The sequence below is a fragment of the Rhinolophus ferrumequinum genome, chromosome 22, assembly GCF_004115265.2.
Source record: "Rhinolophus ferrumequinum isolate MPI-CBG mRhiFer1 chromosome 22, mRhiFer1_v1.p, whole genome shotgun sequence".
NCBI lineage: Eukaryota > Metazoa > Chordata > Mammalia > Chiroptera > Rhinolophidae > Rhinolophus > Rhinolophus ferrumequinum.
Genome location: NC_046305.1, coordinates 30820936 through 30845743, shown reverse-complemented (window position 1 = coordinate 30845743; position 24808 = coordinate 30820936). Strand labels below are relative to the sequence as shown.

The window sequence follows — 24808 nt, the reverse complement described above, 5'->3', positions numbered from 1 at the left end:
AGAGTGTAGAAGTATAACTTAAGCCATTATATTCATTTCATAAATTGTCTTTGCTATGCTTTGAATCTGATCACAGGATCAATTTTATTTTTCACTTTCTTTTTGAAGAAGAGACCCTCCAGGATCAACAAAACCCCAAAATACTACCGCTGCCCACAAGGAGGTTTGTGTAACTTGGAAACCTGTTAATGTAACATGTCAAAGGTAAGATGGGTGGGAAATCCACCCTTTCCTTTGGGAAAGTATTTGTGTATTTTTTTGCAGCAACTGATGGAGGTGAGAATGTTTCCCTGGGCTTGTTAGTTTTGCTTCCCCTGAAGCTACAAAATGGACCCCAGGCTGCTAACTCTAAAAACACGGTTTGGTGGTACAAGGAAGCTTGAGCAGAAAGGGACAATGTTACACCTTCATCCTCCCTTCCCACTGCTCTACCCCAACCCCACCTTAGAGAAGGCCATACTCTCCACCTGGAGGGCTACAGATCCAGTGGTAGTTATAATCATCCTTTCTTATATTCTAAGGGAGATATGTATTAGGGGGCTTAAACCTGGCTTTGATAAGAGCAGTGATGAGCTTAATCTACTGCAAAGATCCACTGGGCTGAAGAGAACAAGAGATAAAGTGGTGGGGATAGCAAAGCACAATAAAAGGAAGAGATTAGAAATAGATGCAAACCAAGGCTTACCTATTTTTCTCAGTCTCAGTGTCTGAAAATACTGAGTCAGCACCTCCTCCAACAGTACAAACCTCATCACCATCCTCTTCCTCGTCAAAATCAGAGGTGTTCAGGAAATCAAAGCTTTCTAAAGCGCTCTCAACTGTAAGACTTAAGCTGGAAGACCTGCTGCGGCTTCCTGTGGGCTTGCACTGCAAAGGCAGAAGGCACCAAGGAGACCATCAACACATCCAGAAGGAGAAAGAGGACACATGACACCCAATCTGAGATGTAACATTTTCTTTGTTTCAAGCTTTTATTTATTTTGTTGGCATTCAAAAAAACACATTTAAAATCTTCATATTAAAAAAAGAAATACAACCATGGATAAAATAACACATCTGGGACTTTTCCCAAAATAATTCAGAGGAAAATAAGCAGGTAGTAGAACAGACGAGACAAGATTGGCCTGAGTTGAACATGATAGAAGCTGGGCTGGGGTGGGGCACATGAGGATCCATTATATATTAGCTCTACTTCTGTTTGAAATGTTTATAATAAAATATTTAAAAATTATATTGAGAAACAGAATTGCTACACTCCCTCTGCCTAGTTCTCAATGCCAGTAGGGAGATTGTGAAGGCTAGTATAGTGTTTATGTAGATTAAGGCCACTTGATAATTATGAGTATGTTCATAATTTAATGAATCGAAATCATTTGTTTTATTTTAACTAATTATCATTATTCGGTTCATTCTAGTCAACCAACAGACAAATTGAGAGCATCATGATTGAGCATCAAATTGAGAGCATTGATGGATACTAATCAATCTCTTATTCCAAGTTCCAAGTGGCAATGTCTTCAGTGTCCTGAGATGGGAGCTAGCTATCTAAGGCACATGTTTTAAAGAATTAAGAAAACAAGTCCCAGAAACAGAAGACCTCTCAAATTCACTTAACCCACACTCCCTAGGTGAGAAGCTTTAATATTAATTTTACATTCACAGCATATAATTTTTCTTTGAGCCTCGAGGAGAAAATGAATGGCACGGCACAAGAAGTAGGGCCTGCTTCCTCTGTCTTTAAAGGAACAAATTCTATCACTTCTCTGACTGGGCCCTGGAATTACATGAGCAACCCCATTCAATGGCCTGGAGAATTCCATATTGCTGGACATACACAGAAACATTACGGGCACAAAGTCAGAAACATTACGGGCACAAAGTCAGAAACATTACGGGCACTTCCAAATATTGAAGGGGATGCTGGGATGGATTGAACAGGACAAGTCTTGCAAGTTAGAAGAACTAAATGTCCTCCATCCAGTTAGGTGGCACTCCTTGCTGACTTCTTAAAACAAGGCAGGAAGGGCCTTGCAGGGGTCTGTCTCTGACACTCAAGATGGCACAAAAGCACACGGTCTTTTAAAACATAGTTGTTCATTCACCCTCAGAGATCTCCGTCCAAGATGCAGCATCTAGTTTCTGATCCTCAAGATGTTTAGCATCCTAGGAATGTGAAGGGGAAAAAAAAGAGAAAGCTTTGTCCAGCTGATGCTTTAATTCTGGCTGAAGACAAAGCCTTTTGCCTCAGACCTACACTCTGATGCTCTTTGCAATCTCAGAGAGAGGGAAGGAGACAAGCCAGAATCAACCCACTTCTAGGGTCTTCTTTCCTAAGATATCTGCAGAACTTGATCATGCATAGTAGAGATGTGTTTAAGTATTGGTCACAACAAAGAAAGGGGCTGTTAAAGATTTTAGTAGCAGGATAGTTTTGGAACAATAGCAGACTGAAATAACACTCTGGAGAGAAATCTGTGACCACCAGGTTTTTATAAGACAACATGACTTGCTTAGTGTTTCCTGGTGCATTGAGCTACTTATCAGAACCCTAGATGCCTAGAAATGGGAGTTCCATCACTGCTGGCTGTCTTTAAGGCGTTTGCTTTAGGTGGGGTCAATAGTGTCTTAGCTCTTTAAATTTAATACCTTTTGCTGACTGGTCAACAGTGCAGAGAGAGCTTGTTGAGGGGATAAAAGATGCTCTCACTGGAATATTAGACAAACAGCTCCCATGCATGAGCTCTGAGTTGATGTTTTTCAGTTATGTTTTACAGAAAGCAGTTCAGAGTGCCCTTTCCTGCTTTTCAGAGGTTATGCCTGCGGCTGAATCTATCGTGAGCACTCGAAGATCTGGGGAGTCACAGCATGAATTATCATCGGTCCTGGGCACAACTTCCTTTCACAGCAAGGTCAGTGTGACCAAGAGGATAAGATGGTCAAAGTCTTGGGAATGAACTTGCAGGTGGCATTGGGAAGGCCACATTTTAAAACACTCATACAAAGGGATATAACAGGCTTCTGCGGTTGACTCTTAGCTTGCTGCTGGCACCTTATTTTCCAGTCTATTTTCTAGAACAGGTTCCCCAAAGATTGGCTCTTTCAAGAAAAAGGATCCCAGTTCTCTTCTCTATGGCAATATAAATCAGTGGAAAAGCAAAGAATATAAGAAGCGGTGGTGGGATTTGGTACAAAAATCTAATTTCTATCTTCTTGTGCAGTACTTTATAAAATTGTGGAGTTAAGAGATGCCCATGGCTCTTTCTTACATTGGGCTGCTAACTCTGACTTCAACCAGGGACTGGGTTTCCTGCTTTCCTGATACCCCAAGAAGGATGTTAACCAATAATCTCTCAATGAGATTATGATGATCAAAGTACCACTGATTAGAATAACTAATTCTGGAACTAAAGGAGTTTAGCATTCTTTAGAGCTCTTCATGTAACTCCTAATCATGTTAGTTAATATCTATCATCAGGAAAATAAAAATTGATATGTGCTACTGGTGTTAAAAATCAATGCCATTTAAATGGTGCTTATCTATTCATCCTGTGATGGGACAGGATAAAAAAATAAAGATGCTATTTTATTTTATTTTTTTAAACTTTTATTTATTTAAATGTGTTTTTCCAGGACCCATCAGCTCCAAATCAAGTAGTTGTTTCAATCTCGTTGTGGAGGGCGCAGCTAACCTCACAGTGGCCCATGTGGGGATCGAACCAGCGACCTTGTTGTTAAGAGCACCGTGCTCTAACCAATCAAGCTAATCGGCTGCCCCCAAAGATGCTATTTTAAATAGAAGGTTATCTTAAGACATTCTCTCTCAAAACCTAACCCCATGTCCCTGTAAAGGTACTTACTTTTAGAATATCATCCAAATGCATGATTTCTTGGTTCAGATCCTGAAACTCTTTATACTGCTCTTTATGTGGTTCTAATGCAAGGAAAAGCCCATGAAAGGCATCCTCTAAGCTTCCATCTAGAAAGGATCGACAGCCTTCAGATTCTCCACTGACAGACCCCTCGAAGAGCAGCCTCTCGGTGGCTGCTGGCACCTCGGCTGAGGTGAGCCTCTTAACCAGCTGCTTTGTGATGTTGCCTTCAAAAGTGTCCAGTTCCACGGGCTTGAGCTCAGAGGCCTCATCGGACTCTTGCAGAAGTGCCTCTGTGACGTCCTTCTCAAGGAACAGGTGCTCGGTCGAGGCACCTGTGGACGCTCGGCGGGCCTCTGCTTTCCTGGACCCCTCTTCGTCTTCTTCCAGGTGAGGCTTCAGCCCTTTGCTGCCTCCCGAGGAGGTTCTGGAACATGCTGAACTGGAGTCTGTGCCCTCATTCTGGGAGGACAGGCTGCCGTGGTGCAGCTCAGCGGGGGTGATGGTGATTTCTGGATTTGCTGAGCATGTGTTGGAGAGAGAGCCAGCTGCGCTGGGGGAGAGGGCACAGTCCCCATTGGGCAGGTTGTTGAAGTTGAGAGACAGTGGCATTTTCTCCTCAGCTGCCCTTCCATTCTCAATGATATCATCAGGTAGATTAGACTGTGGATAAAAGACATCATATTATTATTTTAAAGACAAATGAGGCGTTTGGCATGGTTTATTTCCAGATAAAATCTAAGGCATTAAAGTAAACAACCAGAACTTTATAATAGTATTTATTTATTTTGTGTGTGTGTCTAGCAAAAGAAAACAAGCCCTTAAAAATTATTTCCATGTTGAATCTAAGTGAAAGTTCGATGTACTATTCCCATGTTTGACATTTTTCAAAAGAAAAGCTCGGGGCCAGGGAAACGATGACTATTTCCTACATCCCAGGATCTCACACTATGTGGCAGCCATAGTTATGAATAATAACACTACCATTTTTTATTTTTTTGGCATCTATCTTAAAAGACTCCAAATTCATGCTATTTCACTAGAAAGATGTGATGCTTTGTTCTCCTTCGGTTCTTATAAACTAGTATTTGAAAACCTCTACCCACAAATCCCAAGCTCTTGAAAATGTTTATTGATGTAGTAACCATGCCACAGATAATTCAAGGACCAAAATACATTTGCATCGCTTCTATAAAAACAGGAGAAAAAGACTGACACATCGAACACCTATCTTCCAGGACTGCAAACCCCAGAGCTCTCCCTCTGGAAGCCTGAGGCCTCTGTCAAGCACCGCCAGGTGGGTCAGGTATGCTCTGTGATTCAGGGAGCAGAACTTGGAAGAGAGAGGTCAGAAATATCCAGGTAGCCAAGATAGTCAATTATGCAGGCATAATTTCTAAGTCATTTTTCCTTAGACAGTAGTCTGTGTATAGTGTCTAAGTGGTGAATGTTACTCTGTGGGAAAAGTTTTCTAGTTATTTGAGATCAACTCCTTCAAAATGGATAATCTCTCTTGGATTCCAGATTTGATTTTTTTTTATTTTTATTGGGGAAGGGGAACAGTACTTTATTGGGGGAACAGTGTGTACTTCCAGGCCTGTTTTTCCAAGTCAAGTTGTTGTCCTTTCAGTCTTAGTTGTGTCGGGCGCAGCTCAGCTCCAGGTCCAGTTGCCGTTTTCTAGTTGCAGGGGGCACAGCCCACCATCCCTTGCGGGCGTTGAACCGGCAACCTTGTGGCTGAGAGGACGCACTCCAACCAACTGAGCCATCCGGGAGCTCAGCGGCAGCTCAGCTCAAGGTGCCGTGTTCAATCTTAGTTGCAGGGGGCTGACCCCACCATCCCTTGAGGGACTCGAGCAATTGAACTGGCAACCTTGTGGTTGAGAGCCCACTGGCCCATGTGGGAATCGAACCGGCAGCCTTCGGAGTTAGGAGCATGGAGCTCCAACCGCCTGAGCCACCGGGCCGGCCCCCCAGATTTGATTTTTAATTTAAATGGTAAATATGTAATTTCATTATATATAAAGCAATGAATTATCATAATAGTGTTGGAAATAACAAAAATGTTACAGCAAGTGAAACGGGGAGCAGACAGTAAGACAAGGCCCCCCCCCCACCTCCTTCCCGTCTTCCTCCAGCAGTGCGGCTGGTTCCATCACTGCTGGATCTGGGGCCACTAGATCCCAACACCTGCAGTCAGATGTCAACCCCAGCTCTCCAGTCTCATGTCGTTGGAAAGTGATTAATTTTCACCACAGGAGGAATAAAAGCAAGTCACTGGGGCACTCAAGTAACTTCTCAGGCTCAGTTTCCTCACCTCTGAAATTGAGTGTTTTCCTCTATTATTATTGAACTGTGTTCTCAGAGTCCTGGTGGTGGGGTGAATAAAGAGTTCCAGGGATCCTCCTCAGGAATTGCAAAGGAGGTGTGGGTTCCAGGCTTTTCTTTTCCACACCAGTTTACTTCAGTTCCTCCCTTCGCTATTTGTATCCCCCCCGTACATGTTATGCCTCTGGGAAAGATAAATGGAGGGCTTCTGGGGAGAGATGGGTGAAGGAGTCCTGCTTCCTGGACTTCTTCTGGGGGAGGGGATCCCTTAGCATCTCACTGAACCCTGGGGTCCTCCAGTGGCCCTGCCCATCCTTGTTTCATCTTCAGCACACACATGTCGTGGCAGCTCTGAGAGAAATGGGAGGCACTGGCTATGGCAGGGAGAGAGCAGGGCAGTCAAGATTCTTATTCAAATTCCAAAGTTCTCCCCAGTATTTATCTGGGGTCTCACACTCCCCAACCCACCTTGCACCTACTTAAGTGGCAAATGTTGAGTTAGAAGTTGAGATGACTTCCCAAGGGGAGGGCCTATAAACAGGCACTGCATGTTTTAACTGAGTTGGGACCCAGTAAAGGGCTGGTGCCTGGGAGAGAGTTGGACCTGGAACTCAGCCTTGGAGGGCTGGGAGATATAGGACAGGAGGAGGAGGAGGGAGTGCATTCTAGAAGGAGCTGTGTAAAATTGGTTTAAGTCCTTCTGAGTCAAGTGCCAGTTTTTGAATGTGAAAACTGTGCATAAAGATTGATATCAGTGATAAACTAGTTTATTTTGTGAAATAAAATCTTCCTTGACCTTAAGTGTAATTGCATTTTCTAAAAATGAAAATCTTGTTACCATGGATATCTTTGCCACCACAGAGAAAAATCACAGCACAGAAATAAGATTATTAGGACAAACGTCCTCTCCAAGTTGCATGCAGGACCAAGTGCCCCAGCCAGGGGACAGGACAGTGGTAACCATGACCCAGTGAGCAAGACAGAGAAGAAGAGACATGCCAGAGCACACATGCCACAAGCCCCCGAAGCCACGTCACACCAGGCAGGCCACCCACACTCACATAAAACTCTAGCACGGCCTTGGGTCTCAGCCTGAGGGAAGGCAGGTCACTGAAAGAGCGGCTGCGGTGCAGCTTGGCAAAGAAAGAGTCTTGCAAGGCACTCAAGACAGACAGCCGCCGGGGCTTATCTGGTGAAGGGTGCAACCATCTCTTCAGAAGTCAAAGCAAGATGGGGCAGGAGTTAGTGGAAAGCATCAGGTTACCATTTGTGTTTGCTTTTTAGCAAGCGTTTCTGATTAAAACATCCACTTCTTTAAAAGGCTAGTCTTAGAGAATATTCAGAGAAGTCTACATGTTATTACCAAAGAAATAGGTTAAGTGGGTGAGGGGAGAGAAAAGACAGAGAAGAAAGGTTCACCACCTGTGTGGATACGGCCAAAGGCATCTTGGAGTATGTCTTCTTATTCCTGCTTGATTAGGGTGAACTTTAAGAACAACATTATTATGAGTTACTGAGAATTCCTAATGCCATATGTCAAGCATTTCAGATACAGGATGCAAGCACTGCCTCAAGCTCATGTCTCTACTCCATAAATCACACTGAACTTACGAAGAAGGGGTGATCTTTGAAGGTGGGTGTTTCCGGGGTGCCCTGGCTGTAAATGGACATCCTTCTCTGGAGGGCTGCTGCCTTGTTCCCGGTGCTTGAAGATGGGGTTACGTCCTCCACGTCAAATGGACTGGAAAACAACAAATCCCAGTGAAGGCACATTGTTAGAGTCACCTACAGTTACCACACTGCCGGCCAAGAAAGCACCTCATTTTACTAAAGTAAACTTGAACCACTGGGAACTGGGCTGGTTTGGGCCAAGTTGGTTTGTGAGAAAATAAACCAAGAGAAAAGAAAGTAGAGCAGAAAACTGAGTCTAAGACCCACCCAAGGGACCACAGATTATCATCACAGCTTTAAGCACAACTTATCTATATACCTAAATATATCTCTCTCTTATTAATATTAGAAACATAAATATATTAGTACTTGCCCCAACACAGATACTGGAAAAAGTCTGTAAAAATTCTTTGAGCTTTGTAGGGATAGACACTTGAACAATACAAGAGATTATTAACAATAGATTGTTGTCCAGTTCTAAAGAAATCACTCAAAAAAAGAATCCTGTTCATTTCAGTTGACATAGAGCCTCTTGCGTGATTGAGAGAATAATAGTCTGTCTACGTTGACACCACTTATCCTTATGCCATCCTGTTCATCCAGCCAGAGGAATGATCCTGCATTTGAGATGTCCATGACTACAAGTTAGGAGGACGGGCTGAGTAAAAACTGCTGACACTGTTTCAATGACAAGGCAACAGGGTGCCTGCTGCTTCCATTCCCTGACCCTCTATATTGTAAAGGGGAGCCTGAACATTAATACTCAACACATCATATTGACTTGGTAATACATCCAGGGCATAGCATCACATGTGAACCACGTGTGTATTTAATAACATAGCGTGATGTTTCTCGCGGGGTGATATCAGAAAACCACTTTTTTCCACCCCCCTTCTTCGCCTCCCCCACCCCACACTCTGGTTCAAGCCATTGTTTCTCAGTCTAGTTGTGTAGGACACAGCTCCCTGGCCCATCTGGTATTATGAACCTTGCGACCCCCTCCCCCCCCACCGGCAGTCGGTCACAGGTCGGCAGTCGGTCTCTCACAGCAGCTCTCACCGGCTCTGCCGGACACTCATGGCAGCACACAGCAGCCCGGGGCAGCTCACACCAACCTCCGGGTGCTCACGGCAGCCCAGCTCCAGGGAGAAGTGTTTGTTGTTCACAATCTTAGCTGTAGAGGGTGCAGCTCATTGGCCCATGTGGGAATCGATCTGGCCACCTTGGTGTTAGGAGCACAGCACTCCAACCACCTGAGCCACCGGGCTGGCCCAGAAAACCACTTTTTAAGTTCATCAGTTTGACAAAATGTATCTCCTGTCCTTTGGAAGAATTCTATTTCAGTAACTAGAGTGTGGAGAGACTAAGAATATTCAAAATTTCCCAGAGTAGTGAAAAGTATAGGAGATAAAGATAGATAAGCAATTAAAATACCATAGTGAGAATCAGGATGTTTCTTAAGTAAAAATATTTCATTTTGACAGTTATTTTCTTCAAAATTAATTTACTGGAGAGATATATTTCCTCATACATATTTAAAGGTAGAAAAGGGGGGAAGGAGGCAGAATAAGAGCAGAATAGTGATAAGACAGAGGCTCTTCCTATGTTAGCATGTGTGAACATCACAGGAGAGCTCGTTAAACAGATTCTTGGGCCCTGAGAGATGTAAGTTTGGGGTGGGGCCTAAGAGTCAGCTTCTGGAACAAGCTCCCTGGCAATTCTGATGGTCTATGTACCACCTTCGAACAGAACTAGCCTGTAGCACATATTGCTATGTGATGAAATTGAAAAGAGAAACTTACTACCAGGTGATTTCCAGGTTCAGTTTGATGGTGCCAAGATCATTGATGTCAACAGCCACCACTTGAGGTCGGGCTGCAAATAGCTCTCTGGTTTCACAGGTCACGCTGCCCACCAGGAGGTGGGTTGCCAGCCCTTTGACTTCTGTGACCTAGTAAGAGAGCATGAAGGAAAGGCCTTAGAGGACAGCAGATGAGACAGGAAGGACACTCTTTTCCTTTTTCATTCCTAGCCAGTTCAGTCATTTCTTTCAGAGCATAGCTGAAATCAGAGGTGGGTATTTCCAAAGCCCACCTTACACTGACTTTGCCCCCTCAATATGAGAGTGGCTGTTTTCGCCATGTACTTGTGGTACAGAGAGGAGTCTGTGGGACAAGGGGGCAGCAGGCAGAAGTTATGGGCAAGGTCCCCACCAGTGGGGCCATCCCGCTGTGGCACCAGGAGACAACAGACGGCGATGACAACACTGTACCTTGATGGAAATTAATCCAGTGATCAGAGGCAGGAACACCATTTCCTCTCCATCCCAGCTCTGCTTGCCATTCACTTCTATTTTGCCTTTCAGTTTCCACCTCTGTCGGCCATACTTCATGAAAATCTGGGGAGAGGACACAAACAGCACATGTTTCACTGCCTTTATTGACCAAACATTGAGATCAAAGGCAAGTAAATGAAGCGGCTGCCACTGCTCACTTCTATACTATCTTCACTCTACCCTCTTAGTGCCTTCTCTTCCAGATCTCTTGGGCTCTGGAGTGTGAAGCAGATGATGACTGGGGAAGCAACTGTAAAAGGGGGAAAGTTCTGCATCTCTAAGGCAAGAAGTGTGGAGGACTTTCTTTAGTAAAAGTCATCACACAGCGCCCTTCTGCTCGCTCATGTCTCGGTTCTTTCTCTGGTCAGTTCTTCTTCAGTAGAACCACCATTGGACTAGTTCTCCACACTTTCCTGCTCCTTTAGAGAGATGAGAGACCATCAGCTAAAATCTACTTAGCAGTCAGAACAAGAATAAGACATCCTCCTTCTGGATGAAGGAGACGGAGCTGGACGAGGATTTTGAAATCCCACATACTCTGGGGAGAGGGTGTGCAGTCTCCCCTTGGTCAGACAACTTTACCCTTTAGGGAAAGACTCACCCCACCCCCGCCCCCCGCACCAAGAAGTATGATTATAGAGGGTTTTAGAGAAGATAGATGAAAAAATTATGTAAGTTCCCTTTTGAAGGTGGAAAAGATAAAAAGCTTTTTTACTTTATGGAGTGTGTGTGTGTGTGTGTGTGTGTATGTTTATATGGATAGATACAGATAAATTATATACATTTATTTTTTATTATAGTTGTAATATGTACACTACAGAGGGTGCCAAAACATTTTATACACATTTTAAGAAAGGAAAAAACTGTATGAAAATTGTACTACTCAATATTTACTGATAACAAAAGATGAATACAAGTCATATTTGACTTCTGCAATTACAAGAGGTGCTCAAAGTGGTTACTATCAGCGTCCTGACACTTCTGATTATGGCAAACTACTAAGTAATACATAGATAAGATAACATCTCTTAAAATGTGTAAACATTTTTTGGGCAACCCGGTATTATATTAGTTTCTGGTGTACAACATAGTGATTCAACATTTATATACCTTAATATTGAATGTATTTTTGTAAAGAAACATCTAAATATTATTATTCAACCATGATACTTATGAGCAGTCATGATCCTAGACTGGATTTGAATCAGAAAAAGAAAACTGCATAAAGTACAATATTGGAACACTTGGCAAAATATGAATATAGAACATATATCAAATAACGTTAGCTAAAATGCCAATGTTAAATTTGCTGGTGTTGAGGGTTATATAACGCTACATGAGAGAATGTCCTTCCATTTGTGAATGAAAAAGGGGCTATGTAATAAACCTGACAAGTTCAGGGGGCCCCATGGCAGACCCAACAAACTGAGTGATCAAAAGTAAACACACAGGATCTGATCTGATCACAAATTCCTAACTGGGCAGGTCATGGCAGGTAATCACATCCCAGGCGTGTAGCTTCCTTAGCAAATGTCAGTCTTTACCTTCAGTGAACCCTGTCCATTTTTCTTGTGCAGGTAAGATAACATACCTTTGAAATGTCAGAGTAATTTTCTTTTCTAAATCCCTCAAATGCACAACTATAGGCACCAGACCACATCCTGTCATTGTTATCTTATTCCCAGAATACCATCTCTATGTGTTGTAAATGTTAATTATTAACTATCCTATATCCACCAATGTGCAAGTATGTGTCTCTCCATTTTACTTTTTATCCAATCCCAGAGATTTTCCCACTTTGCTTTCTCCCACCCCCTTAATCTACAACCAATGGATTTCATGTAACGCTCCTTATGTCTCCTCCTTTAACTCTAATGTATAAAATAAACTGCAAAAGTGCCATTCTCTAGAGCATTTTCTCTATCGGTTGAGATCTTGCTTCTGAGCATGTCCTCAAAAATTTGGCTCAAATAAACTCCTGTAAAACTCTTCTATAGGTTTGGACATTCTTTCCTTGACACATTCTTAGAAGAATTTGGGATGAGGAATCAGGATGTTTGCACATTATTCTAAAATGGTTCAGCAAAATAATAACAATAGTAATAATAATGCAGCAAATATGGCATTATATTAAAAACTGATGAGTCTAGATGAAAGGTATATGGGAGGTCTTATATCAATCTCCAAACTTTCTTATTGGCTTAACTTTTTTCAAACTAACAAATGTAAAAAGGTAACTTAAGAAGCAAAATAACGACAACTAACCCCTCCCTCTCAAGTCTTGAATTCCAACACCCAGCCCAACAAAACACTTACTTCGTATTGATCTCCAGGACAGAGGCGTGCGAAGCCGGCCAGACCTGCAAGCAAGCATTGGGGTATGAGGTGCAGAATACATTTCCTCTCTTTATTAGCACACACTGGCACATTGCTACAACTCAAGTAAAGTGTCAGACTTTTGTGAACTCATGTAGTTACTTTGGGGGGCCTATCTGTGGGAACGGCTATTGTCAGAATTCCATCTTTCAGCGCTGGGGGGGACATTCCTGGATGGGGGATAAAGGAGGGCTTTCTGCAGCAGAGAAGGCTCTTCAGTGGGGGCTAGAGCTCATGGGTGCCAGTACCTTTGACCGATTTAAGGTCCAAGCAGGTTCCAGGATCATGGAATTTGGGCCATAAAGATATGTTAATTTATCTACCGAACATATACCCATGTAAATAAATGACTCTCTTGGTTTTCTTTCTGTCCCAAGATTTGTGATTTCTAATGAATACTTCCCATTTCGGTTAAGATTCCATGTACTTATTCCCATGGTTGTTCCCCAATTCACTCATTCTTCTGTTTTCCTTATCCTATGTATATAGCATAATACCTATTGTGTTAGGAAATCACTGAAGATTGATTATCACTACACAAAACTAGTAATTAAGAAAACAGAATCAAACCAACCAACCAAATGACAATCACCAGCATCCCCAAAATAAAGGTGGGGCTTCTTCTCTACTATACCATCCAGCAAGTCATTTCTAATGGGATTTGCTCATTTTGAGACCCAGTATGACATCTGGTGCAGCAGGAAACACAAATCTTTCAGACTAGAGGGCCACTATCTTGGGACATCTCAGGAACCCTGATTTCATCTGTCTTTTATTATTGAGAGCTCACCATGTGTGAGGATCTGTGCTTTGGGGGCAACAATCTGGAAATTAAGAAAGACTTTACAGATACACATAATACAGAGCAGCATATGCTTAAAACCCACAGGAATGAAACAGACAAAGACCTGTAGACAGTAAGGTGGAGTTAAATTTGAGGTTGATTTCTGTTTTATCTACCAGCTAGCCTACTTTAGATAATTTACCTAACTCCAGTTTCTTCACCTTTATACTAGGGATAATAATGTCCAGCTCACAGATTTGTTTGTAAGGACAGTAAGATGGCATCTGTCACATAGTAAATCCTTAATAAGTGGTGATAATTATGTATCCAGGAGTGTGATAATACTATTTATTGATCATCTGTCATATACGATTTATTTAAAAGATGTAACCGATATTAAAAGATATAGCAAACTGACACATGTGAGGGGCAACAGCAATGAAGAAACAGTAAAAGGAAATTTTCGCTTTTTTCTGTATTTTGAATTTTCATAAGACTGTTACTTGTATAATTAAAACAAAACAAAGAAGCTGTATCTCATTTAATGTAGGATAGTTTCATGAAGGAACGTAGCATTTAAATAACAGAATTTCACCTCAGTGATATGAAGACATGGGTGAGAAGATGCCTCCAGACAGAGTGAGTACCTTGTATTCATTCAATAATATTTCCTGAAGGCCTACTGTGTGTCAAGGATGGATAAAGTGTGGGGAAGAATGCATGTGAGTCATGTGCACAAGGAACACAGGGGACTAAGTTGTTAATAGAGGTTTATCAGTAATCCCAGTTTTACTGTAATCAGCTGTTCCTATGCCAAGCACAATGCAAAGTCCTTTATCCTAATAAGGCCTGTAAGACAAAGTTTTAATGAAGGAATAAAACAAATTTAATAAAAGTGGGCACTTTTAGCACTTTTTCATTTTCTGGTGAAAAGAACCAATCACATTTTATGACAAAAAATTCCAGTTAAGAATTCAGTACAAATGTTTAGAGTGAACTTTTAATAAAACTATTTATAATGTAATACGTATTAAGAAAAAAAAGGGAGAATATAAAACTTTATGTAGAGTATGACCTCCACTACATAAAAATATATCCACAGGAAAAAAAGTCTAGAAAAACATACAAACTTAAAAATAAGTACCTCTGGTAGGGATAATGGAGAAAGCTAAATGTTTGACATTTGGTAATTTTTATTTGATTTTTTCTTCAAATATCATGTATTTCTTTTGTAAGAAAAAAAACATGAAAAAGATCACCCAAGTTGGCAGGCAGCATCCACACAGAGAAAAGGTTGGTTGGATATTCATGACAATTTTAACAAAGTTTAGCACTAGGTGGAGCGATTTTGTACGACTTAAAATTTTTTGGTATATGTTTTCCAATGTTTTAAAAAATGAGAAGGTATCACTTTAAAAAAGTTAAAACAGAGATCTGAGAAGACATGAACAATCTCTCTCTTTTCCTACCACTGGCCTGAGTGAAAATAATTTTGATTAGCTGGTAAAAAAGCATCCCTAAGGTTCTCAGATTCCTCACATACAGACGTTCACGAGACAAACTGATCCTCTGGCTGCACAGCCTCCTCAAGCTACCCCTTATTGACTTTTGAATTCTTAGTTGTTTTTATACTGGTTTACACATAATTTTACCCATTAAAAATGACGGAGATGGTGTCACACAATGTGTTTTGCCTTCTATGAAGAGTCCTGTGAAGTTGTGAGACTGTGGGGCAGTGAATCGGCTTTCCACCAGTCGGATGGACATCGCCAGGGTTACGGTGATGGCGAAGCTCCAGGCTTAGAAAAGCACGTGCTGTTGCCCTTATCTCCCGATAGATGGCAGCAACCCAGCAGGTCGTCAGGCCTCCCCACTCACTGAGCCCGACGTCCATTGACAACCAGTAACAAGTAAAACATAACAAGTCATTGAAAAATATCTACTGAAATAAGAGCGGAATTAATGAAGCTGATTTTCACTAATAATTTTCTGGAAGATTTAGCTTTTTTTTTAATACTTCTGAAAGAAAACATAATTGACTGGTTTTCTAATAAAATACAAAGTGCTCTTTAAAACCTCTGCAAATTAGTTCACAATTCATCTGTTGCCTGTCTACCTGTGCAGTGACAACAGAAGCCTGATTTAAAAAAAAAAACCCAAAAAACCGATAAAAAGTTGATTATCACTACACAAAACTAGTGATTAAGGTGCTGGATTAAAAGGAAAAATTGGTGACTAAAAGGGAAAAATCCTTTGAAGTTTTTCCTTTCAAAATTACCAGACATTTCATACCTGAAGAACTTATCCAAATGGGAGAAAGGTACTTGGCAGTGATGTGCTTGAGCGTCTCAGCCCTTGTTATTAAAGCAAACTTTCTTGGAATTGCTTCAGTGGTATTACACTGACACCCTGATTATAACAAGAATGTAGCAAATGGCCATAGCCAGGCCAAAAGTGTTCTGGTGCTCTGCTTCTTAAAGTTCCACCTGCTTGTGTAAGCCATGTATGACAGTGGGTGCAGAACTGAAACTAACAGTGAGGCAATTAAATTACAGCCTAATGTCCTTTAAACCTGGATAAGGTTTCTTTCCACCTCTGGTCTGAGGCCTGCTAGGATTCTCACACCTGGGGAAAGCTTAAAGTTTCTCAGCAGCTATGTGATTACTGTTGCACTGACAGAAAAGCGTTGTTATGTCCACTCAAAAGACTGTTGTGGAGTGGGGACCAGGGGGGGACTTTATTTCCATGGTGCATCTTCCTTCAGCTTTTGAATGTTTTACCCTAAACATGTATTACTGATAAAAAAGCTCCTCCACACCTTGCTTGGAAGGCCCATATATGACAGTTTGCTCAGGGACCTTCCTGGTAGAAGGTTCCCATCTTTCCTAGTTCTATAATGATCTTCCTTTCCAAGAGTCACACTTTCTACTCCAAGGAAAACAGCTGTACAACTGAACAGCCAGGAGCTCCTGTTACAAGCCTTACTGGTTTATTGACCAGGAATAAATAATGCAGATTTATGAGCTCACTGATAGTTCTTCCCTCTCTGGAGGACTGACCTGCCCCAATAGCTGTAGGGGCCAGCAAAGGCTTTTGGATATACACACTCCCTGGAACTTAATTTGAACTAAGTAATAATTAGGAGGGAGAAGAACTAGTTTTCCCTAGGAGATCACATCTTTTAATCTCCATCCTGGTCAACAGTTCCTGGGTCTGGCGCTCCCTTTTTAGCCTGGCATTTGAGGCTCTTCAAAGGCTAGCCCTGCCTAATTCTCCGCACTCTTCTCCCAACGAGTCTTCAGCCTCACCGACTCTCTGTCATTTCTGAACACGCTGTTCCCTCTTTGGTGAGTGCTATTCCAGTGCTGTTCATCTGCCAGAACGGTCCCTCTCATTCTAACTCAAAAAGTTGCATTTGGGAGCCTTCCTACTCACAGACACTCACAGACAGGTGAGAGGCATCCCTCTTCCTCTCTCCCCCAGGCTCTGGTCACACTATTGGCCCAGTAGGTCACTTATTCCACTGAATTAAAAGGCACTGGCTCCTACATCCATTTTCTCCAGTAGACTGTGTAGGACTCAAGGCCAAGGACAATCAATCAGGATGTAGCCTAGTGCTTGGCCAATATCAGGAGCTCAGTAAGTGCTTGATCAATTGTCTTTGTCATTTTACCTCCCTACTCTTCTCCCCACTCCCAACAAAAACAGTTGTCTATGTGTTGGGGGTGGGGCAAAAACAGAAGTGTGGACAGATGTGGCAGAAGGAAGTTGGGTTACGAGGCCTGCGAATGTTATGAAATATCCTGTTTATGTCAATGCGTATGGTGGGGTGGTTATTTTTACCAGAATGAATAACAGATAAGAAAGTAGCTAATTATAAAGATGTAAGATTTCTTGGCAGTGTGAGAGGGCTTTCCTTTATTAAGAGAGAGAAGAATTTCCATGGGGATGTTACCCTGGAAAGCCTTCACAGATGTAGTTTCTGAGTTTTTATGTTAGATTAGGGAAGTGGAAGTAAGATAAATCCACAATGAATGAGGAGAATTAGGTCAGGTCTAAGAGACCCCCACTGGAAGAAAACTTGAGTCCAGATAGAAGCTAAGGATACTGATCACATAGGAAAGAGACGACAACATAGAGAGACAGAAATGGAAGAGTAGGAGCCACAGAAAGTTTTCAGTCCATCATGACAACCCATTATAACCAGAGATATTTTGGCCAGGTGCCCAGGTCCAGTGGATGGCAGGCCTCCAACATCATCCTCTCACTGACCACCAGCCTAGAAGTTCCAGATCTGGTGGGCAGGGGGTCCTTTTGTTCCTCCCATAGGAGAGACCCTCCCATAGGAGAGACCATCCTTTGAGCAACAGTTTGTTGTCTGCTTAGTTCTATTAGGACTTCCCTCCTGACAGTGGGCAGGGGTGGGATGTACTAGGAGCCAAGGGCCCTGGAATTCAGTTTCAAGTTTGACTCCAACTTATGGTATGACTTCCGGGGCAGGTCATTGAACCCACATTTCCCATTGATAAAATGGGGGAACTTAGCACCCCACCAAAAATTGATGCTCTTGAAAATAGTGAACACCAGAAATGGAGGAAATATGGTAGTCCTTGTATTAACAGTGAGGAGATTTGTGTGATCTGAATCACTCTCAAGATTCCAGGCTCTGTGACTGTGTGATCTGCATAGATGGTACTTGAGTGTTGAGAGCAGGAGAGGGAAGTGTTTCTTGTTGAACACTGATTCAGGGCACTTCTTTTCCAAATTTAGGCTGCTGATAGAATCATCCTGAGAGAGAGAGTGTGTGTGTGTATAAATATATATATGTATATATTTATATACATATTTATATATATATAAATATATACACACATATAAGTATATATATTTACATATATACATATATGTACATATATATACATATATGTACATATATACATATATACATATATGTATATATATATGTATTGCATATATATATATATATATATATGCAAAAAAAAGCAGTAGTTCACTGTAATCAGAAGTGTCTGGATGCTGATGGTAACCACTTTAAGCACTCCTGTAATTGCAGAAGTCAAACGTGACTTTTGGTATCAGTATATATTGAGTATTATAATTTTAGTACAGTTTTCCTTTATTAAAATGTGTATACTTTTTTTGGTGCTCTCTCTCGCTCTATATGTATATATAGATATAGCTATATCTACATATATACATATATGTAGATATAGCTAGATATATGTAGCTATATGTACATATATCATATATAGATAGATATATATAGATATAGCTATATCTATATATATCTATATATTTATTTATTTTCCAGGCCCCTCCCCACAACTTGCTGGGATAAGGGCAGGGCCTGAGTGGTTATAGAACCACTGGCTCAGGTGAGGACGCAAAATGAAGGGAATGGACCTAAAAAACTGAAAAAGCACAAATGCTGACCTCAGTAGTAAAGTGTTGAGACTTAACCCTGAATAACAAACTGCTTCACTACCATATCAGCTAAAGAGCAGAACGCACCATTTTGGGGGCTGAGAGTCAAGGTCGTTTTATTCCAAGTCTACTCATGTCATGCAGAGTACTTGACAAAACCGTTTTCCGCCTGAGTTAGATGACTTATTCGAAAATGAAGCTCACCCCCTTCTCTATTCCCTTAATTGCAAAAAGGACAAGAGGGTGATTAAATCCCCATTAGCAACTGAGTGATCAAGCTGCTAAGAAAGCTCAGAATAAGATTTGCACAAGCACAGCCTTCTTTGCTGTTGTCAAATGGGCCAAAACTCAGAAAAAAAATGTACTTGCTGTGATGGCTGCTTACTTGACAGCCCTGTTGGTCACTGAGCTGTAAATGTGACAGCACCTGGGTGACATTCCATCTTCTAAAATCAGAGTTTTAGAAAAATGCTGTAGTATAAATCAATAATGCTTCTAGATCAAAACTTTCTGGAGAAAGACACTGGGAAAAAGAAGAAAATGCACAGTCCTCTGGGGGTTTAACAGGAAAATAAAATAAAATTTAAAAATTGTAGGTAGTTTACAAGGAGCACGGAGCATAAAGGAACAATTTAAATCCCACCACGAAGAAGCTGCTAGACAAATCTAGAATGTGTGATGTTCTGTACGACAATGGTTTCTACGACAAGTCAATGGCAGGAAAAAAACAAGGAGGGGTCTGTTTTAGATTAAAGGAAAGCTAAAAGATACACCTAATGACCAATTGTGATGTAATTTGATTTGAACAAACTAACTGTACAAAGCATTTTTGAGACAACTGAGGAAATGTAATAATGGAATGGATTAATAACAAAGGCCTATTCATTTTATTTGATGTGATAGTGTTTAGCATTGTGATTCAGTAAGAAGATGTCCCTATGCTTTAAGAGATGCATCTTGAAGTACACAGGGGTAGAGTCACATACCTAGGTTTCATTTCATCAAAAGACTTCTATTTCATCAAAGGAAAAACAAAGAGAACAGATGAAGCAAATGTGGCAAAATCTTGCTCATTATTAAATCTAGGTGATGGACTTATGGGGGTTCATTGTAAAATTCTCTTCACTTTGTGTATGTTTGAGATTCTGTCATAAATATAGAAGTGTGTAGGTAAGTCGAGGACGAAAGGGTCTAGAGCATCAATAAATGAACATAAGCAGGAAAGAGAGAGAGTGAGTGGCATACAGTGTCTTTGCAAGGAAAATAAAAATAACGTGTGCTCCCAAAATACAAGGAGCTCTGTGGAGATGGTTCTTCACCCTCCCTGAATGGGGAAAAGAATACCTTTCATCTTGATGGAGAACTCCCCCAGTAGATTCTCCAGCTCTGCTTCAATGGTGCACATATTCTGGGAAGGGTACAGGAGACAGGCGTTAGAGCTAGGTTTCTTACACACATGAGCTCAAAGCACGTGACATTCTAACAACTTGAACAACAGGAGGCATTTACCTGCTTGCAATGAGCTACACAGCACTTCTAATGAAACATTCTTGACAAAATGTGTAACCTAGGTCTAAGCAAGCTTTTTAGAGCATAGAACAAGTTAAATTGTATCATAAATACATGAATCCAGAATGTGGAATATTTTATAAGATGTGTCCTGGATTCTACAAAAAAGCAGTATCATGGAAAAAAATTCCAGATAAGAGAGACCAAATGAAATGTGTTAACCTGGATTGCATCCTAATTTGAAAGACAATAAACTAAAATAGTTGTAAAAGACACTATTGGGCCAAATAGGGGAAATTTGAAAACGCACAGGATATTTGTTAACACTATAGGATGACTGTTAATTTTCTTAGTTTGATAATGGTATGTGGTTATATAGGGGATACACATATTACATAGGTTACCATTAACAGATCTGTGCAAAACATATTTATGGGGTGAAATATCATGATATCTACCACTTACTGTCAAATGACTCAGCAAAAATAAATAAAAAATTAAATAAATAAACAGCATAAATAAATAAATAAATAAATAGATAAATAAATAAATAAATAAGAGCTTATGGAAGGGGGGAAGCAAATATAGCAAAATGTTACCAATTGTTAAATCTAGATGAAAGTATGTGGTGTTCAATATACTAGTCTCCACTTTTCTATACGTTTGAAGTCTTTCTTTAAAACATTTGGTGCAAAAAGAGTACAGGGGCTCAATTCTACTCAAAGTGAGTGAGGCAGAGATCCTGCTGCAATGCCACAGCACCCCAAAAATGATTCCTGGGTCTGACCAGAGTCTGTCTTCTCACTATAATGTAAGGGAACAGTAGAGGCAGAAGGAATGACACCATTTATGCTTCAGGTTAGATATGTAACTACCTTTACCTTACTTGTTCAGTATCTGAGGATCTAAACAGAGCAATCAGAGGTAGAAATCAAAAGGAAAAATACTGTGGCCAGGGGCTGTCTCAGTGAGGTTCTTCTGCAGCTTGGCCAGTAAAGCTTTTGGTGCCATCTCTGCTATCCTAAGCAGCAGTCCCCATCCCAGCCCCTGGGGTGGCATCTGCAGGCGTCTCCCACAGCAAGGCTGGAGGCTTGGGGCGGCCTCTCCTAACCCACAGCAAGCTCAATGAGCATGGACAGAAATGGCTTCCACATGAGTATTTTTTGCTGAGGATTGATTTATAAGGCTAGGGGTTCTGATTCTTATTTGTTCCTTTGTTCTGCTCCAAATGATCCCTCTCCTGAAAGCTTTTAGTACCTCAACAAGCTTAGCAAAGCTGGGGAGAACTTCCTGAAGTTTGAGCTCTGTGCAGCTTGAAAGCTTTGAAAACAGTCTCGGTACTGTAAACCAATTTTCTCCCTCAGAGCACTGGGCATCTCTGTGATGGAATGAATTTACGGTTTCCAGAAATATCAACAATGTTATCATATATGTCAAGATTGCTGCCATGTCTTGGAAAATGGGGGGCAGCTAGTTTAACAGTTGAGGACATCCATGGTCAGAATTTTCTTCTGTCTCACCCAAGTACCCTTTGATGAATATTGTTGCACTTGCAAAGGCACCCAGAGCATCCTGCCCTAACTGTTCTTTGTGATAAAATCCTGTTTGTTTTTCTTGGTCTCCACCAAGAAGGTACAAAATCACCTGATGCCAAGTGATGTATGAAGCTGCAGAAGTCCTGGACTTCTTTTTTTCTCTAAGGCAGCCCTTCCTCTTGCTGAAATTACACCCTACATCTTTGAGTTTGTGAGCAAAGTATGATGCCATGTCTTGGCCCTTGACCAAAGGTGGGTATTTCTGAAATGACCTGCAAATGTTCAAGGACAGGCAGCTCCTACAGGCCAATTATCGGCGTGGGGACTGTGAACAGCCTCTATAATTGGCAACCGCTCTTTCGATTTCAGAGACATGAAGAAATGAGGTCTAATGAATTGGGGCTGTTTCTAAGCCAGAGGTTCTCAACCTGTGGGTCCAACAACTTGGGTGGGGAAATGTCCCTAAGTCATGAAGATAGAAACAAGCCATAGCAGTATTACTAGTGCCTGTGACTTTGACACTGACAGAAATCATATATATGTTCATATCACATCATTTCTTGCAGATACCTTGAAAAAGCACTGATATTTTTCACTCCTTTGAATGTCACAATTTCGAATAACTAGTGCCACTGGTATAGATCAATTTAATTTGATGTGTTAACACAGCAGCAACATAGCACAGTATCACACATTTGATTTTTAAAATATTTTAATAACTGTACTGATAATAATGAAACAATTATATTTCAATGTAATTTGTTTCCTTTGAATTCCTATGTATTTTATTTTCTGCATTTAAAAAGCATTATTCTGAAAGAGGCACTTAGGTAAAGAAGCCCAGTTTTAGACCATAAAGACAAGTGTAGTGTAGACAAGAGGCAGTGCTGGAGTGTACATACAAATCGATCCTGCACAAGTCATCCAAGAGGTTCCCCCAATCCCCACCCCGGCCAATCCCAGGGCTGAGACAGATGCCCACCTCTGGGAATTGTCCAAAGACCCCCATCAGGCTGATGACTTCACTCATGAAGTTTGACCTCTGTACAACTCATGGGATAGTGAGAAGTGCAGCTTTAATAATTCAGTCATTTCATCAAAGACATTGGTATTAGGTGACGCAGCGAAAAGCAAAAACCTCCCTGTGTCATGTGTTCGGGCCCAGAAGACAGTGAGAAACCAGGACAGCACACTTCTGTTCAGTATTCTTTGTCTCATCTTCTTTAAGATAGAATGGGAATTTCTTACAATAAATTGATCATAGGCAGAAGGGTTAGTGACACCCAATATCCATGCTGATCTTAACCACAAGGTTCAACTTCTGGGGATAAAGTTCGATGAGACTGTATACTAGAATTTGGAAGTACATTTAAATGATAAAAACCAGGGCATTGTGACTTAGTCATTCACTGAAATCATCAAAAAGCATTTGTAGTCCACTTGTGCAGACACTGTATAGGGCAGCGTGGAGCACACAGAGAACTGTAAGGCTTGGACTGTAATGGCTTCGTAGTGACTAACATCTTGTGGTTTTACAAGTGCATGAATAGGCTTATTACAAGGCACCAGGGATGATTGCATGACAGGTGACTCTTAGGGACTGACAAAGGCATATGCTCTGGAGTCCAGTGAAGGTACTAAGAAAAATACAACCAATGACCTACCCAAGAGTCATTTTAAACAATTCTACTGACGGCCTCAAAAAAGAAATAAAAAGCAAGAGAGGCAAATAGTAAAATGTATCTCTCTGAAGAGCAGAATGAGGTTACAGGTTGCCATCCCTTTTTCTTCGCAGTTACCCACATTCACAGCAGGCCAGGTGAGGCTGGGCAGCTGAGCAGGTGAGCACATACCTCGGTGTACTCTTTGTAGCTCCGGTTGATCTCTGACAGACTCTCCCGGGCGGCCTTGCTGGCAGGGGACATTGCGAAGGCTTGCTTCATTTTGCTGGCACCATCTTGGAGGCGTCTTTGGATACAATAAGCTTCATAGAGCTCATCTACCTGCCAGGATCAAACAGGAAACACAAGGGAGGTAAGTACTGATCACACTTGAAAAAAGTTACACAGGCCATTGTTAAGTGCTTAAGACACTGTTCCAGGGCCAGCCGGGTGGCTCAGGCGGTAGGAGCTCCGTGCTCCTAACTCTGAAGGCTGCCAGTTCGATTCCCACATGGGCCATTGGGCTCTCAACCACAAGGTTGCCAGTTTGATTCCTTGAGTCCCGGAAGGGATGGTGGGCTGTGCCCCCTGCAACTAGTAACGGCAACTGGACCTGGAGGTGAGCTGCGCCTCCCACAACTAAGACTGAAACGACAACAACTTGACTTGGGAAAAAAAAAGTCCTGGAAGTACACACTGTTCCCCGATAAAGTCCTATTCCCCTTCCCCAATAAAATCTTTAAAAACAAACAAATAAATAAAAAGACACTGTTCCTGACCTCAATGAGGAGATTCTTGGAGAAGTGTCATCCTTTTAGACAGAGACCTATCATTTTTGTTTTAGCCACTATAATTCATTTTCTACTTCAAAGCAGATTTTACTCTAAGTCTTTTTACCCAATTACGCAAGATGAAAATGAACTTAACGTGCGTGGACTGTGTGAGACTATGGGATAATGAAGATAGGAGCCTCCTATATATGCAACAAACACTAGAAGAGTTTATATAGTTTCACATGAGGTGAAAACTTTGTAGTATACTCGGCTATTACCACTGTATTTGAAGACAGACTGTCACAAGGTGATAGTCACACATTCAGATTTAGCATTTTTTTCTTAATTAAAAAAGAACTAGAGACTATTTACTGAAAATGATTTTTGTAAAGTCTTGCTTGGCTCAACAATAATAAAGAGAGAAAATGAAGTTAGGTTATTCTTAAATTAGGGTGAAGCACAATTGTCAAAACTTATCCAACTGAACATTTAAGAACTGTGATATTTTTTGTATCTAAATTA

At 41.3% G+C, this 24808-nt stretch overlaps 1 protein-coding gene across 7 annotated transcripts in view; it reads right to left on the bottom strand.

The window, feature by feature from the left end:
- RIPOR2 (RHO family interacting cell polarization regulator 2) overlaps positions 1-24808 on the bottom strand; it is a 192079-nt gene that overhangs the window by 30234 nt on the left and 137037 nt on the right. For 5 of the 7 annotated variants that reach the window (XM_033092499.1, XM_033092501.1, XM_033092500.1 and 2 more), the window contains exons 7-14: positions 23706-23855; positions 20153-20216; positions 12520-12563; positions 10141-10266; positions 9671-9819; positions 7809-7938; positions 3858-4532; positions 686-867 (exon numbers count right to left, since the gene is read on the bottom strand). In XM_033092499.1, coding sequence (XP_032948390.1) covers positions 686-867; positions 3858-4532; positions 7809-7938; positions 9671-9819; positions 10141-10266; positions 12520-12563; positions 20153-20216; positions 23706-23855 — 1520 coding nt within the window. Of the gene's footprint in view, positions 1-685; positions 868-1239; positions 2164-3857; positions 4533-7258; positions 7409-7808; positions 7939-9670; positions 9820-10140; positions 10267-12519; positions 12564-20152; positions 20217-23705; positions 23856-24808 lie in introns of those variants that run through there. The other 2 variants (XM_033092505.1, XM_033092504.1) reach the window with 2 other exon arrangements.